This window comes from Equus caballus, chromosome 1 (genome assembly GCF_041296265.1).
Source record: "Equus caballus isolate H_3958 breed thoroughbred chromosome 1, TB-T2T, whole genome shotgun sequence".
Lineage (NCBI taxonomy): Eukaryota > Metazoa > Chordata > Mammalia > Perissodactyla > Equidae > Equus > Equus caballus.
This window is the reverse complement of record NC_091684.1, coordinates 100,991,900-101,003,947: the sequence shown is the minus strand read 5'-3', so window position 1 is coordinate 101,003,947 and position 12,048 is coordinate 100,991,900. Positions and strand designations below refer to the sequence as shown.

Genomic DNA, 12,048 nt, shown 5'->3' with positions numbered 1-12,048 from the left:
AGTTACTTAATCTTTATAAGCCTCTATTTTTCCACCTGTAAAATGTATTTATCTCATTTTTCAGGGACAAAATAAGATAATCACTCCTGAATATATAGTAGTTTCTGGCAGAGTAAGCCCTAATAGATGGTAATTTTCGACATCATTGTTATAATCAATATTAATACTAGACTCCATGCAAACGAACTGGATAATTAATCTGAAATATGATTACCTATGAGAGCACAAAGTACCAAAATCAACATAAGGAACAGGAAAAAGAACGCGAAAAGGACAAGTGATAACACTGTCAAATCACAACCTTGATCAACCAGGTACAGTTGGTTTCATGGGTGTTAATATCAAATGTTTGAAGGCCCAGAAAATTCCTGTGCCATGAAACTGTTTCAGAGAATAAAAAACAATGAAAACCATTCCCTACTTTGTTACTGGTTTCATGCAGCTAGTATAATGCCGATATCTAAACTCCACAAACATAAAATAAATACATAACAGGCTACAAATACCGAGAAAAGAGCTTATGTCTGAGAGAAAAATATGCAGGTCATAAAACATCACAGAAAGTATGATTTTTTTGTATTAAAATATACTACTACTGAACTGTACACTTAAAAATGGCTAAGATGGCAAATTTTATGTTTTATATTTATCACAATGTAAAAAAATATATGTGCATACATGGATATAAAAAGACTGGTGGTTACCCCTATGGTACAAGATAACTCTTTTTTAGTCTATCTGCAGTTTTCAAACAGACCTATATTATGGCCTACACTATATTGAAAATTATCTTCTAAAAAGAACTTAAACACATAGCCCTTAGAATTCATACATAAGTGCTATTATATGAAATAGACAAATTTATATAATAAAGAAATAAAGCAAGAAACATAAACACAGAATTGGTAATGAGAAAGACAGTATCCTGGATTGAAAGAATCAAACACTTTAGGTATCTAGCCCAGATGATTTTACAAATGAACTACTTCAAAACTTTCAAAGAAAAGACGATTATCCTACTCTACAGAAAGTTCTCTAGAGTAGCACTGTCCAGCGTGGCAGCCAACAGCCACAAGAGCTTAATGAGCACGTGAAATGGGACTCGTGCATCTGATGAAGTAAACTTCTAACGTTACTTGATTCCAAACTATTTAAACTTAAATAATAATGGCTAGTGGCTACCAATTAGACAGTGCAGCTCTAGAGGGTGGAAAAGATGAAAGTATCCCATTCTGGAACTGCCACGATACCAAGAAAATAATGCCCATTTTATTTATTAAACAATAAAAATCTGGATAAATTGCTATTAAATTGAAACTAACAGTGTATGAAGAGAATATGCAATGATCAAGTGCTTGTGGTGTTTTTCTAGGAATGCAAGGACATCTTAATCAGAAAATAAACATAATTCATGACATCAATTATAGCAAGGGGTAAAGTTCTATAACTTTGTCTTCAGATGCTGAGAATGCATTAATAAAATCCAGTATATATTCCTAATTTAAATTAAAAAAGAAAATACTTTCTTAGCATGATAAATAAACAGATATGAATCAACAGGCATCAACAAACCTGAATCTAAAATACTAGGGATATTTTTATTAAAGTCAGGAAAGAACTAGACAGAATAGCAGATATAACTATTATTACCTATTACGATTTTATAGGCAATGTGAAAATAAAAAGAATTAAGACACATAACTATTAGGAAAGAGGAGAATGAAATCCAATTATCATCTATAAAAGAAAAATTATTAAAACCATTTGAAACTATTAATACTAAGAAGTGACTAGTAAGGCTGCTGGTTATTTACTGATTAAAATAGGTGATTTCCAAATAGAAATGTTGATAATAAAGTATATTTACAAGAAATTCACTAGTAAGTGAATTTAAAATATTATAAAACTACCATAAAGGCTTAAAAGTCACAAACTGTTGAGATTTCCCTTTTAATAAATAAAATCAAATCTGCTAGTAAAACTCTTCAAAGGTTTCTGACTCCTCAACTATCCCACATAACTAAGGACACACACACACACAACTTCATTTGATCCACATTCCTATCAACCCACCAACCAACCACAGCAGAAGTAAAACCAGTTCAGAAAAAGGCTAATTAATACTTCATATTTTCCTCACGTTGTGAAAAGAGGACTATCTTGTTCCCTCTTAGAACATGCCCCTGAAATTTTAAAGATTTAACCACATGGAAGAGATCTGAAAGTATACAAGAAAAGGCTAAAGATTTGGAATTTTAATTTAATTTCCCGTCACATTTTAAAAAGAGCCTGTGGCAAACATTTATTTTTAGAGATATTCTTAGTAGGGAATTGAACAAAAGGCTACTGTGTGTTCAACATGGTAAGGTCTCTCTGGTCCCATCTATACCAACTTTTCAAACATGAGGTTGAAATTATATGATTTTAAAGTTTAAATCAACTATTTCCAGACCACAAAACCTATTCCACACTCGTCAGTGCAAGTCCTCCAAGCTGAGTTCAAATGTGAAATCCGCATTTTTCCAGTGCCGATAAAAGAACTCTCCTTTAGACTTTGCTACCTACACAGACTTGTTCAAGAATGCCATATAGTGTTTTCATTTCCTTCTCCAACAAAAATTTTCATCTGCAGTTGATAAATCTGACTCAGTACTATTTCTGATGAAAAGCATATGAGTATCAGTCATATCACTTCTCTACTATTTTCTTATTAAATAGGACTTACAACTTACTCTCTAAGTTAACGAGAGTAAAAAAGATGGAGTTTACAGGTCTGCCCTAATCAATATAAGCATCACTGTGTTAATGCGTGATATGTGTCCTGTCATGGACCTGCTAAAATATAAAAGGAAACAAGAAATCATCTACAATTAGTGGTGTGGTTGTTTTAAGACATGTCCACAAATTCTTGACATGTCTCCGATCAGAAGGTGGAGCTACTTCCCTCCCTTTGAATGTGGGCCAGTCTTAGTGATTCACTTCTAATAAAGAGAACACAGTGCAGAGAGGCTGAAGGTTTTGGGGCAAGGTCCTAAAAGGTGATATAGCTGCCTGCCTCCTGCTGGGATGCTCGCCGGCAGCACCTAGCCACCACGCTGCAAGGGAGCCCAGCAGCCACACAGAAAGGCCAGACATCCCAGGCAAGGTCCAAGCCAACAAGAGGCATGAACCACCAGGCCTGTGAGTGAGAAGAGCCCCTGATTCTAGCACCCAGCTCTGAGCCCCTCAGGTGACACTACAGAACAGAAACGAGCTGTCCCACCAAACCACGCCCAAACTGAAGATTCCTGAAAAAACAAAAGCTGTCTTTGTTTTAAGCCACTAGGTTTTGGGTGGTTTATTATACAGCAAAAGATAAGTGGACACATAGATTAGTTCAATCAAATTCTGTCATCTATCTTATTCTTTTCATTTCAACTCCCACCGAGAAGACAAACCTGTTTTAAGTTTAAAAAAAAAAACAAAAAAAAACCTGTGCTGACATACCTGGTCTCCATCAACTCACCCAGCCCCCTAATGGCTGCAGCCCCAGCACTCAGGCCCCTCGGCTACCAGCTGGCTTTCTCTTGGGCTGTTTGCTTCTCAAGTCTTAAGGTACCAGAATCCTTGGCCTCCCCTCTGTCCTGCCTTAAACTTGCTCTGAGCTGTGAAAGCCGCTTTTATTAAACACCTAGCTGAGGAAGCTGCTGCGACCGCTACACGCGCTCCAGTTTTCAATCCATGAACAAGTGAAACTTGCCTGAAAAGGTAATTCTGACTCTAAGGCTGGTAACTAGTTCAAGATGCTCTGATGGAGCCATTCAAATGGGTTACCAACCCAACCAAGAAACCATATCAAAAATTTACTCTTCCTCCAATAATAACAGGAAAGGAAACATCCCAAATACCGAAATAAGACTTTTCTCTAAGAAACACAAGGCTGAAAAGTAAAGCTAAAAGGGATTTTGGAGATAATCTAGTTTATGATTTTTTTCAACCAGTGGGATGCTGACATAATCCAGGGAAGAGTTCTGCAGCATGGGCACTACGGACTTCTACCTCACTCTATCCTCACTGAAATGCCAACCTGCTACACTGTAACAGCAATTTTAAACTTCAGTTTTGTTTGTATTTTATAAAGGAAAATGTACAAAATGCGATTTTGTTTATATTTTATATCTAAGCAATAAAATGTGCACCATACAATGCTATTTAATGTTCTGTCCTCAAAGTTCAGGACGTATGCCAAATATAATAGTATATGATAAACATAACAAAAGCAGCCCTGGGAACCCATAAATAGTCTTCTTAGAAAAAAATTTAAAGAGCTGTTCTATTTTTACCATAAGAAATGTGAGTAATCACTGCTTTAGTCCAAACCAGCTGGGGAAACTGTAGCCCAGAAAGGTTATGCAATTGCTGTGAGGCCATATAAGTGGTTAGTGGCAAAACCATGACCAAAAGTTTGGTATACTCATGTTTTCTAGTCATGTATGAATAGATTTGGATTAACAGAAGGAAAATAATTACTGTATGTTTCAATTCAAAGGCAAGTCAAGGGGCTGGCCCCATGGCCGAGTTGTTAAGTTTGCATGTCCCGCTTTGGTGGCCCAGGGTTTCACTGGTTCAGATCCTGGGCATGGACATGGCACCGCTCGTCAGGCCATGCTGAGGTGGTGTCCCACATAGGACAACCAGAGGCACTCACAGCTAGGATATACGACTATGTACTGGGGCTCTGGAGAGAAGGAGGAGGGAAAAAAAAAAGATTGGCAACAGACGTTAGCTCAGGGCCAATCTTTAAAAAAAAAAACGGTAAGTCAAAGTGGTTGGCTGGATTTCACCCTCCTTCAACATTACATTCATAATCCTTCTGGTGGACTATCTACCTCCTTAATGTAAAGAAACAGAACCTTAATGGAAGGCCTCAGGCAGCACCAGGCAAACGTGTGGGAAGGCAGCTTATAGTGCCGACTGGCTATTCAAAAGCCATTCACAGCCTTCCTTGCCTTGACTGCAGAGGCTGGAAGAATAAAATACTCAGTCCCTGGCTCCAGAGCAGCTAGGCGTGACCATACGACAAAATTACAAACCAAGCATGGACACACAAGTCACTACGAGGGCATTTCTTCCCAAATAGAAACATTAGTGCTGCGAAAAGGCTTTTGGCCCTCATGTCCTCTTCCTGCCAGGAAGGTGGATGTGATTCCTGGAGATACAGCAGCCATCTTGGTTCCATGGGGACAAAAGCCACATGCTGAGGATTGTGGACAAGTGGAGAGAAGGAAGCTGGCTCCCCGATGACACAAGAAATCCATCACACGAGCTCTGAACTGTCTATCCTCAGGCTTCCTACTGAGTGAAGTTTAAGACTATGGAGTTGGTTATTTTGGTTACCTGTAGCTAAATACAATCCTAACTCTTACATGGAATAAATCTAGCTTTTCTTTCCTTTTTTTTTTTTTTGGAGGAAGATCAGCCCTGAGCTAACTACAGCCAATCCTCCTCTTTTTATTGAGGAAGACTGGCCCTGAGCTAACATCCATGCCCATCTTCCCCTGCTTTATATGTGGGATGCCTACCACAGCATGGCTTCTGCCAAGTGGTGCCATGTCCGCACCCGGGATCCGAACCGGCGAACCCTGGGCCGCTGAGAAGCGGAATGTGCGAACTTAACTGCTGCGCCACCAGGCTGGCCCCTAAATCTAGCTTTTCTCCTCAATCCATCTTGTCCCAAAGTGGTGTGTCCATCTGTCTTATTTTTATATAGTTAAATTTGGTAAATATTTAGTCACCTTTGCCATCACCCCAGCTCCTAACACCACCCACAACCATTTTAAAAGATCAGTAAAAGAAAATGAGGTACATCTCTTTTCTCCAGGAGGAAGAGTTTTTAGCTTGCTTGGTCTCCTGTAGCAGATGGCAGAGTCAAGGCTGCCTTGGGAGGCAGATGAAAGAGAGATGGTTTCCCTCCTTATTAACCACTTAACCTCAGTCTTGGACAGCACAGGGAAATCCAGAAACAGAACGAGGGGAACCAGAAACTACCAAACATCAAATTCCCAACCTCTACTGGGGAAAAAGCACAAACACTGGGCCTTAACTGGAGGAGATATTACAAAATCATTCACTCAACAAATACCTTTTCTTTCACTTGAATATTGTGTTGGAAATCCTACACCTCACCTTCCATTTGAGAAACGAAATGGAGTGGTTCCCAGCAATACAGTAATCCCCAGGAAGGCTTACAAACAAAAACGAAGTGTTTTCCATCCTTCCTCCCATGTCCTTACTGATAAAGCATTTTGTTGGCTGTGGCAGCTCAAGGAGCTACACCAACTGTTATAGTTCAAAGGTATTTCCCAAAGGGATGGAAAAGAATGGGTGACACTGATGAGAAGCGAGGAATTCTAATTTGATGCCCCCCCTTCCCAACAAGGAATTTAAAAATAAAGGAAAAAAGGTATCTCTGCAAGGGAGTGGCAAAGTGCTTTGGCAAATTTCTTGGACTAAAGTTCACAAACTCCGATAAATCATTAGCTGTTCTGGACCTGTAGTCTGGACCACTTCTCTAAAACATAAAAAGAATTTTCAGCCCAAGCAACCGCCCAGTAAATAGCTCTACAGCCGACAAGGACTAAGGGCTCAGAACCCAGCAGGAACACGGGATACAGCATTCCACGGCACACTCAGTTCCTGTGATGACCCAAGAGAAACTCCTTAATCTGAGACTTTAGGGCTCTACTAAGGACCTCAAAAAGTGAATTCTGGACACAAGGAGCAGAAGCCAAGCACATAACAAACATGAAAGAGATGAGGAATAACATTTATAGATATAAATTGATAACTACTGTTAGTAAATCAACATTCGATAGAACCAGTAGCGTCATAGTCATCAAGACTGACTTGCTTCCAAACAAATGGAATCCCAGCTTAGGATAAAGCATTCACAGATTACTTAAGCAGTACTTTTTTTTTTTCTGGTGAAGAAGATTGGCCCTCAGCTAACATCTGTTGCTAATCTTCCTCTTTTTGCTTGAGGAAGATTGTCACTGAGCTAACATTAGGCAGTACTCTTTAAAATAGAACTGCCACAATTCACAGCAAGTTATTGATCTCCATGCCAATTACTCAAATGTACTAAGTTAAAGTCTAAAGACATCAGAAAAAAATTATCAAACTAAAAGAGACATCAAAGTCATTTCCTTCAAAGATGTCACTAAATGTGTGTGGCAATAGGTAAGCTCCCAGAACAGAACGGAGAACTGCCATACCCAGCACATTTCCCGGAGGGACTTCCTCGAGAGCTTCCAGCTCCCTTCCCATGAGAAGATACAGGTGATCCAGAGAGCAGCGTGCCAGGTGGGGGACCGGGGGCAGGTCGTCCAGCGGGGCTGCAAAGCCCAAGGGCACCTGGCAAAAGTATTAAACAAAAGTGTGAGTTAATAGCTATAAAATTATTTTTATTCATAAGTAAGATATAACGCAGTCACATTTCATGTAAACCTGAACACGCAAATTTGAGAAAGTGTAATATAAAAATATCTCACTTTATGAATAAAATCTGAAATAGTGAAATCTCTCAATTATTTGAAATTGCCAAGAATGCCACATACTCATAAGCCTACAGCTAAGTAATATCAATTATCTGTGATACGGCAGCGCCACATTAGCTAATAAACAAAAATCCCCCAGCCCCTTGCTGGTATTCATATGAACCAAGTCATATACTAGTTCTGGTGATTACTGATATTATTTCAACAGAGAAATATTTCATTATTACTATTATCACTTAAAGTTATTTTAATCTTATTATAATGTCCTTCCAGCATTCAACAAGGCTGGTCCTAGTGCTAAATAACACACGAAAATGAAAAACTGTGGAAGAGTAGTTAGATCTAATAAAAATGCCAAGAAAATGGCCAAGCAACTGCTATTATATGCTATGTGGTAAATCTGGAGAGAGCACACTGTGAAATATTGGGGACACTGATGAGAATACACAGCACACACACAGCAAAACACACTACAGGATAACAGATTCACGAGCATCCCCTGCATCATATTATTCTTATGCAGGTATTGCCTCAAATTATTCAAGTTTTGTGAAGAATTACTCAATATCTTGAAGAGCACTTGAGATATTGTCTTGGATTATTTAGTGACCTCCATATAAGGCAAGTACCCTGAAAGCACTTCTATCGACCAACTTATCTTTGGTACCCACAGGCCCAAGGCACTGTGCTAGTGCTATGAAGAGAAAAAAGGTTAAGATACAACATACACAAAGATGGATAACATCACAAACATAGAGTGAGTAACAAAAAAGCAGTATGGGCAAGTAAATTCATAAAAGCTCAGAGGAGGGAGACGCTATTATGTTAGGGTAGACTCAGAAACTTCATGAAAATGAAGGCCTTCAGGTACATGCCACATCTGAATGTACAGGTTCTAATTCAACGACAGTTCTACAGGGTAGCTCTAAAGATAGGGTGGAAAGAAATAAAAAACAGAAGGATTAAATAGGAAGAAACAGAATTATCTGCAGGCCATGATCATCCACTTAAATTATAGATAAATTATAATTAGTAAGACAGTTTAGTAAGGTGGCGAGACACAAGGTCAATATACAAAAGTTAATTGTATGCCTATATATCAGCAAGATCTATAAGATCAGCAAGAGAAAATATCTATTTTTTAAAACAGTAAATTTTGAAATAGCAACAAAATATAAGATAGCTAGGAATAAGTCTAACAAAAGTGATTACAGATCTTTATGGACAAAATTATAAAACCTCAGTGAAAAACATTTAAAATAACCCAAACAAATGGATATGTACACCTAATACATTCATGGACAGAAAGATTTTATATCGCAAAATGCTGATTTACGCCAAACACATGTACTGATTTAAAGCAACAGTAATCAGGGGCTCCAGAGAGCTTCTCAGGGAACCTGACAGACTGGCTGTAACCTTTGCATGGAAGAGTCAAGACTTAGGAATAAACAAGACACTCACAAAGAAAAACAAGTTAGAAGGACTGGCCTTTGAGACGTCAAAACAACTGGAAATGAAAACAGCACCGAACAGAGACAGTGATAGACAAACAGGAAAAATGCAGTCTAGCAGTCCAGAGACAGACGAGTACACAAGTGACATGTGACTACGACAGCCGGCAAGGCCCACTAGTGGGTAGAGACAAATATTCAATGAACAGTGCTGGAACAAGTGGTTAATTGTATGGGGACAAAAATGAAATTGGATCCCTTCTTCATATCATATACAAACACTGAATTAAACATTCAAACATGAAAGGCAAAACATTAAACTTTAGAAGGAAACAGAAAATTTTTTCTTCAGCATAGTCATAAGTTTAATTTTCTTAAATAAGATACAAAAAGCAAAACACATAATGGAAAAGACTGATAATTTCAGCTACATTAAAATTAAGAACTTCCATCCACTAAAAGACTCTAAATAGAAAATGTGACAAGTTCGAAAATTGGAGAAGGAATTTGCAAAACTTAAAACAAACAAGGAATTAGTATCCAAAATTTACAAAGGATGTCTAAAATCCAACATTAAAAATATATATATAGCACAACAGAAAAATAGGCAAACGAACCAAAGGCATATCTTCACAGGAAAAACCATGACTGACCAATAAACATATTAAAAGAGTAATACGGAAAACCACATCAAAAGACCATACTGTATCCCTCAGAACGGTAAAAATTAAAAGCCTGACAAGAGCAAATCTTGGTCACGATGCAGACAATTGGAGCCGTGACACACTCCCACTGGGAGGGTAAACCAGAGCTACCTCAGAGGGCAATGTGGAGTTAACTCATTGAGCGGAAGATATACATACTCTATTCCACCATGTTGTATTACCTAGAATTTCTTGCAAATGTGCACAAGGAAATATGTACAAAAATATTCAAGGTAGCACTGTTTAGATTAGCAAAAAACGAAAGCAGCCCAAATATACAGTAACAGGAAAATGGATAAATAAAATGTTTATTTATATAATGGAATACTATGCAGCAGTGAACAATGAATGAACTACAGGAACAGGCATCAATATAGATTAATCTTACCACGTTAAGTAAAAAAACCAAGTTGTAGAAGAATAACTACAGTAAGATTCCATTTATATGAAGTTCAAAAACTGTGTCTTCTTTCATAATGCACACACACGTTGTAAAACCATAAAGAAAAGCAGCAGAAGGATGCAGCAGACAGACTGATGGTGGTCCCACAATCCCTGCCTCCTGGTGCTCAGGCCTTTGTGTGACCCTCCCCGAGTGCGAGAGAGGCCGCGACCTGCTGCTCAGGCAACAGGCGCCACCTTACGACTATGTAACATCACGAGACCGTCTGCTGGCAGATTCGCCCCGAGTCTCCTGGCTGGTTGGAAGGAGTACGCAGCCAGGCTTGGGAAGTCCAGACAAGATGCTGCAGGCGGCCTTTAGGAGCTGAGGGCAGCCACGGCCAGCAAGAACCTGCAGTGCCCAGCCTAGAGGGACCAGGGCACGAGTTCCGCCAGCACCTAAGGGAATGTGGAGGCAGACCTTCCCCAGTGAGGCCTCCAGGCGAGAGCTCAACTGGCTGACAGTCTGTGGCAGCTCGGAGACCCTAAGCAGGACCAGCTAGGTTGTACCTGGACAGAAAATGTGGGATGACAAAAGGGTACTGTTTTCAGCTGCTAAATTTGTGGTCATCTGTAATATGCAGCAATAGATAAATAATACAAAGGATAAACACAAAAGTTCAGTAGGGTTTACTTCTGGGGTAAGTTTGAAATATTTCACATTTTTTAAAAAAGTAGGTTGGAGTTAGATTTTATGGGGCTCCAATTATGGAAATAAGGAGTCATTTGTAGTGTCAATTCATTTTATCACTACTCCTCGAGTCATCTGACACATGAGCAGTTGATTTCAACCTCTAGCCCCACAAGAGCAAAGGTATACTATGCACCGAAGATGAACTGGAGTGCTCATGGACTTCATAACGCCCAATAAATCAGAGTTCCACTATGTTACAACTTCTTACTCAACTGACAGTTTAAAGAGTAAAAAAAGAAAAAAACCAATACTCAAGCCTTACTGATAAATAACAAACTCACTATGTCTAAACCAAAACGTCAAGCTAGCACAAACAGGTTTTCTACGTGCCACTACAGCATCCTCAGCCCGGCAACAAAACCACCCCAGAGACAGCTACTGCTGCGCTCCCTCCTGCAGAAGCAGAGCAGCCACAGGCCAGAAAGGACGGCCGAGCTCTGCGCAGCACTGTCAGCTCCAAGGCTTACACTGCGAAAACTGACGGAATGAGCACTCAAGGCAAGGAAAGCCGACGGCAGGCCTCCCTTCCGCGGCCACCTCCCTCTCCCACTTCAGCCAAGCACAACAGCTCCCTGACTCCCCTGCGCAGAGACGGGTACCTGCTGTTCTCTCGTGACGCTGCACACCTGACAAGTTCTTACTGAGTCCTGCTTATCCAGACTGGCTCCCTGGGCCTCTGGCATCTTCTCATCTTCTGATCCTTATTATCTAATTACAACATACATACCTTCCAATGTCCAAAAATGTTCTGAGAAGCTCTAGCCTGTACTTTCTTTTTGCCCTCTGGCTCAGGTGTATTTAGATGCTGGCTGCTCACCTGCCCACAGACCCTCCTGACCAGTTGCTGGGCTCTCCCTGCCACGCGGTTGTCACCTGTCACCTGCTGGCTGCCCATGCCCTGGCCTGTGCCACCTAGAGTTTGGATCTCCATATTTCCTAAAGATTTGCCATTGCCCTGGCTCCAGCATGACTTCTGTTCTTACCAGTCCTTTCCTCTGGCCTTGAAGAGAAAAGCCTTATAATTAATCAAATAAGGCCTGAAAGTTGGCTCATACACTGGGGTAGTATTCTAAATGCTGCCAAGTGAGACAAGTTCACCAAATGCTGCCCAAGAGGGACATATGGATTCATCTGAATGTGCCCTTCTCAAGACAAAATAAACCTACCAGTAAGGCAACCACCAATCTTAGTGGACCTGAAAAGATACCAGAACCTTGAAA

The 12,048-nt window shown here is 39.9% G+C and overlaps 1 protein-coding gene across 3 annotated transcripts in view; it reads right to left on the bottom strand.

The window, feature by feature from the left end:
* The window catches only part of EFL1 (elongation factor like GTPase 1), a 115,274-nt gene that overhangs the window by 62,513 nt on the left and 40,713 nt on the right, over window positions 1–12,048 (bottom strand). For all 3 annotated transcript variants that reach the window (XM_023649053.2, XM_023649057.2, XM_070266096.1), the window contains one exon: window positions 7,254–7,392. In XM_023649053.2, the coding sequence (XP_023504821.1) occupies window positions 7,254–7,392 (139 nt within the window). The remainder of the gene's footprint in view (window positions 1–7,253; window positions 7,393–12,048) is intronic.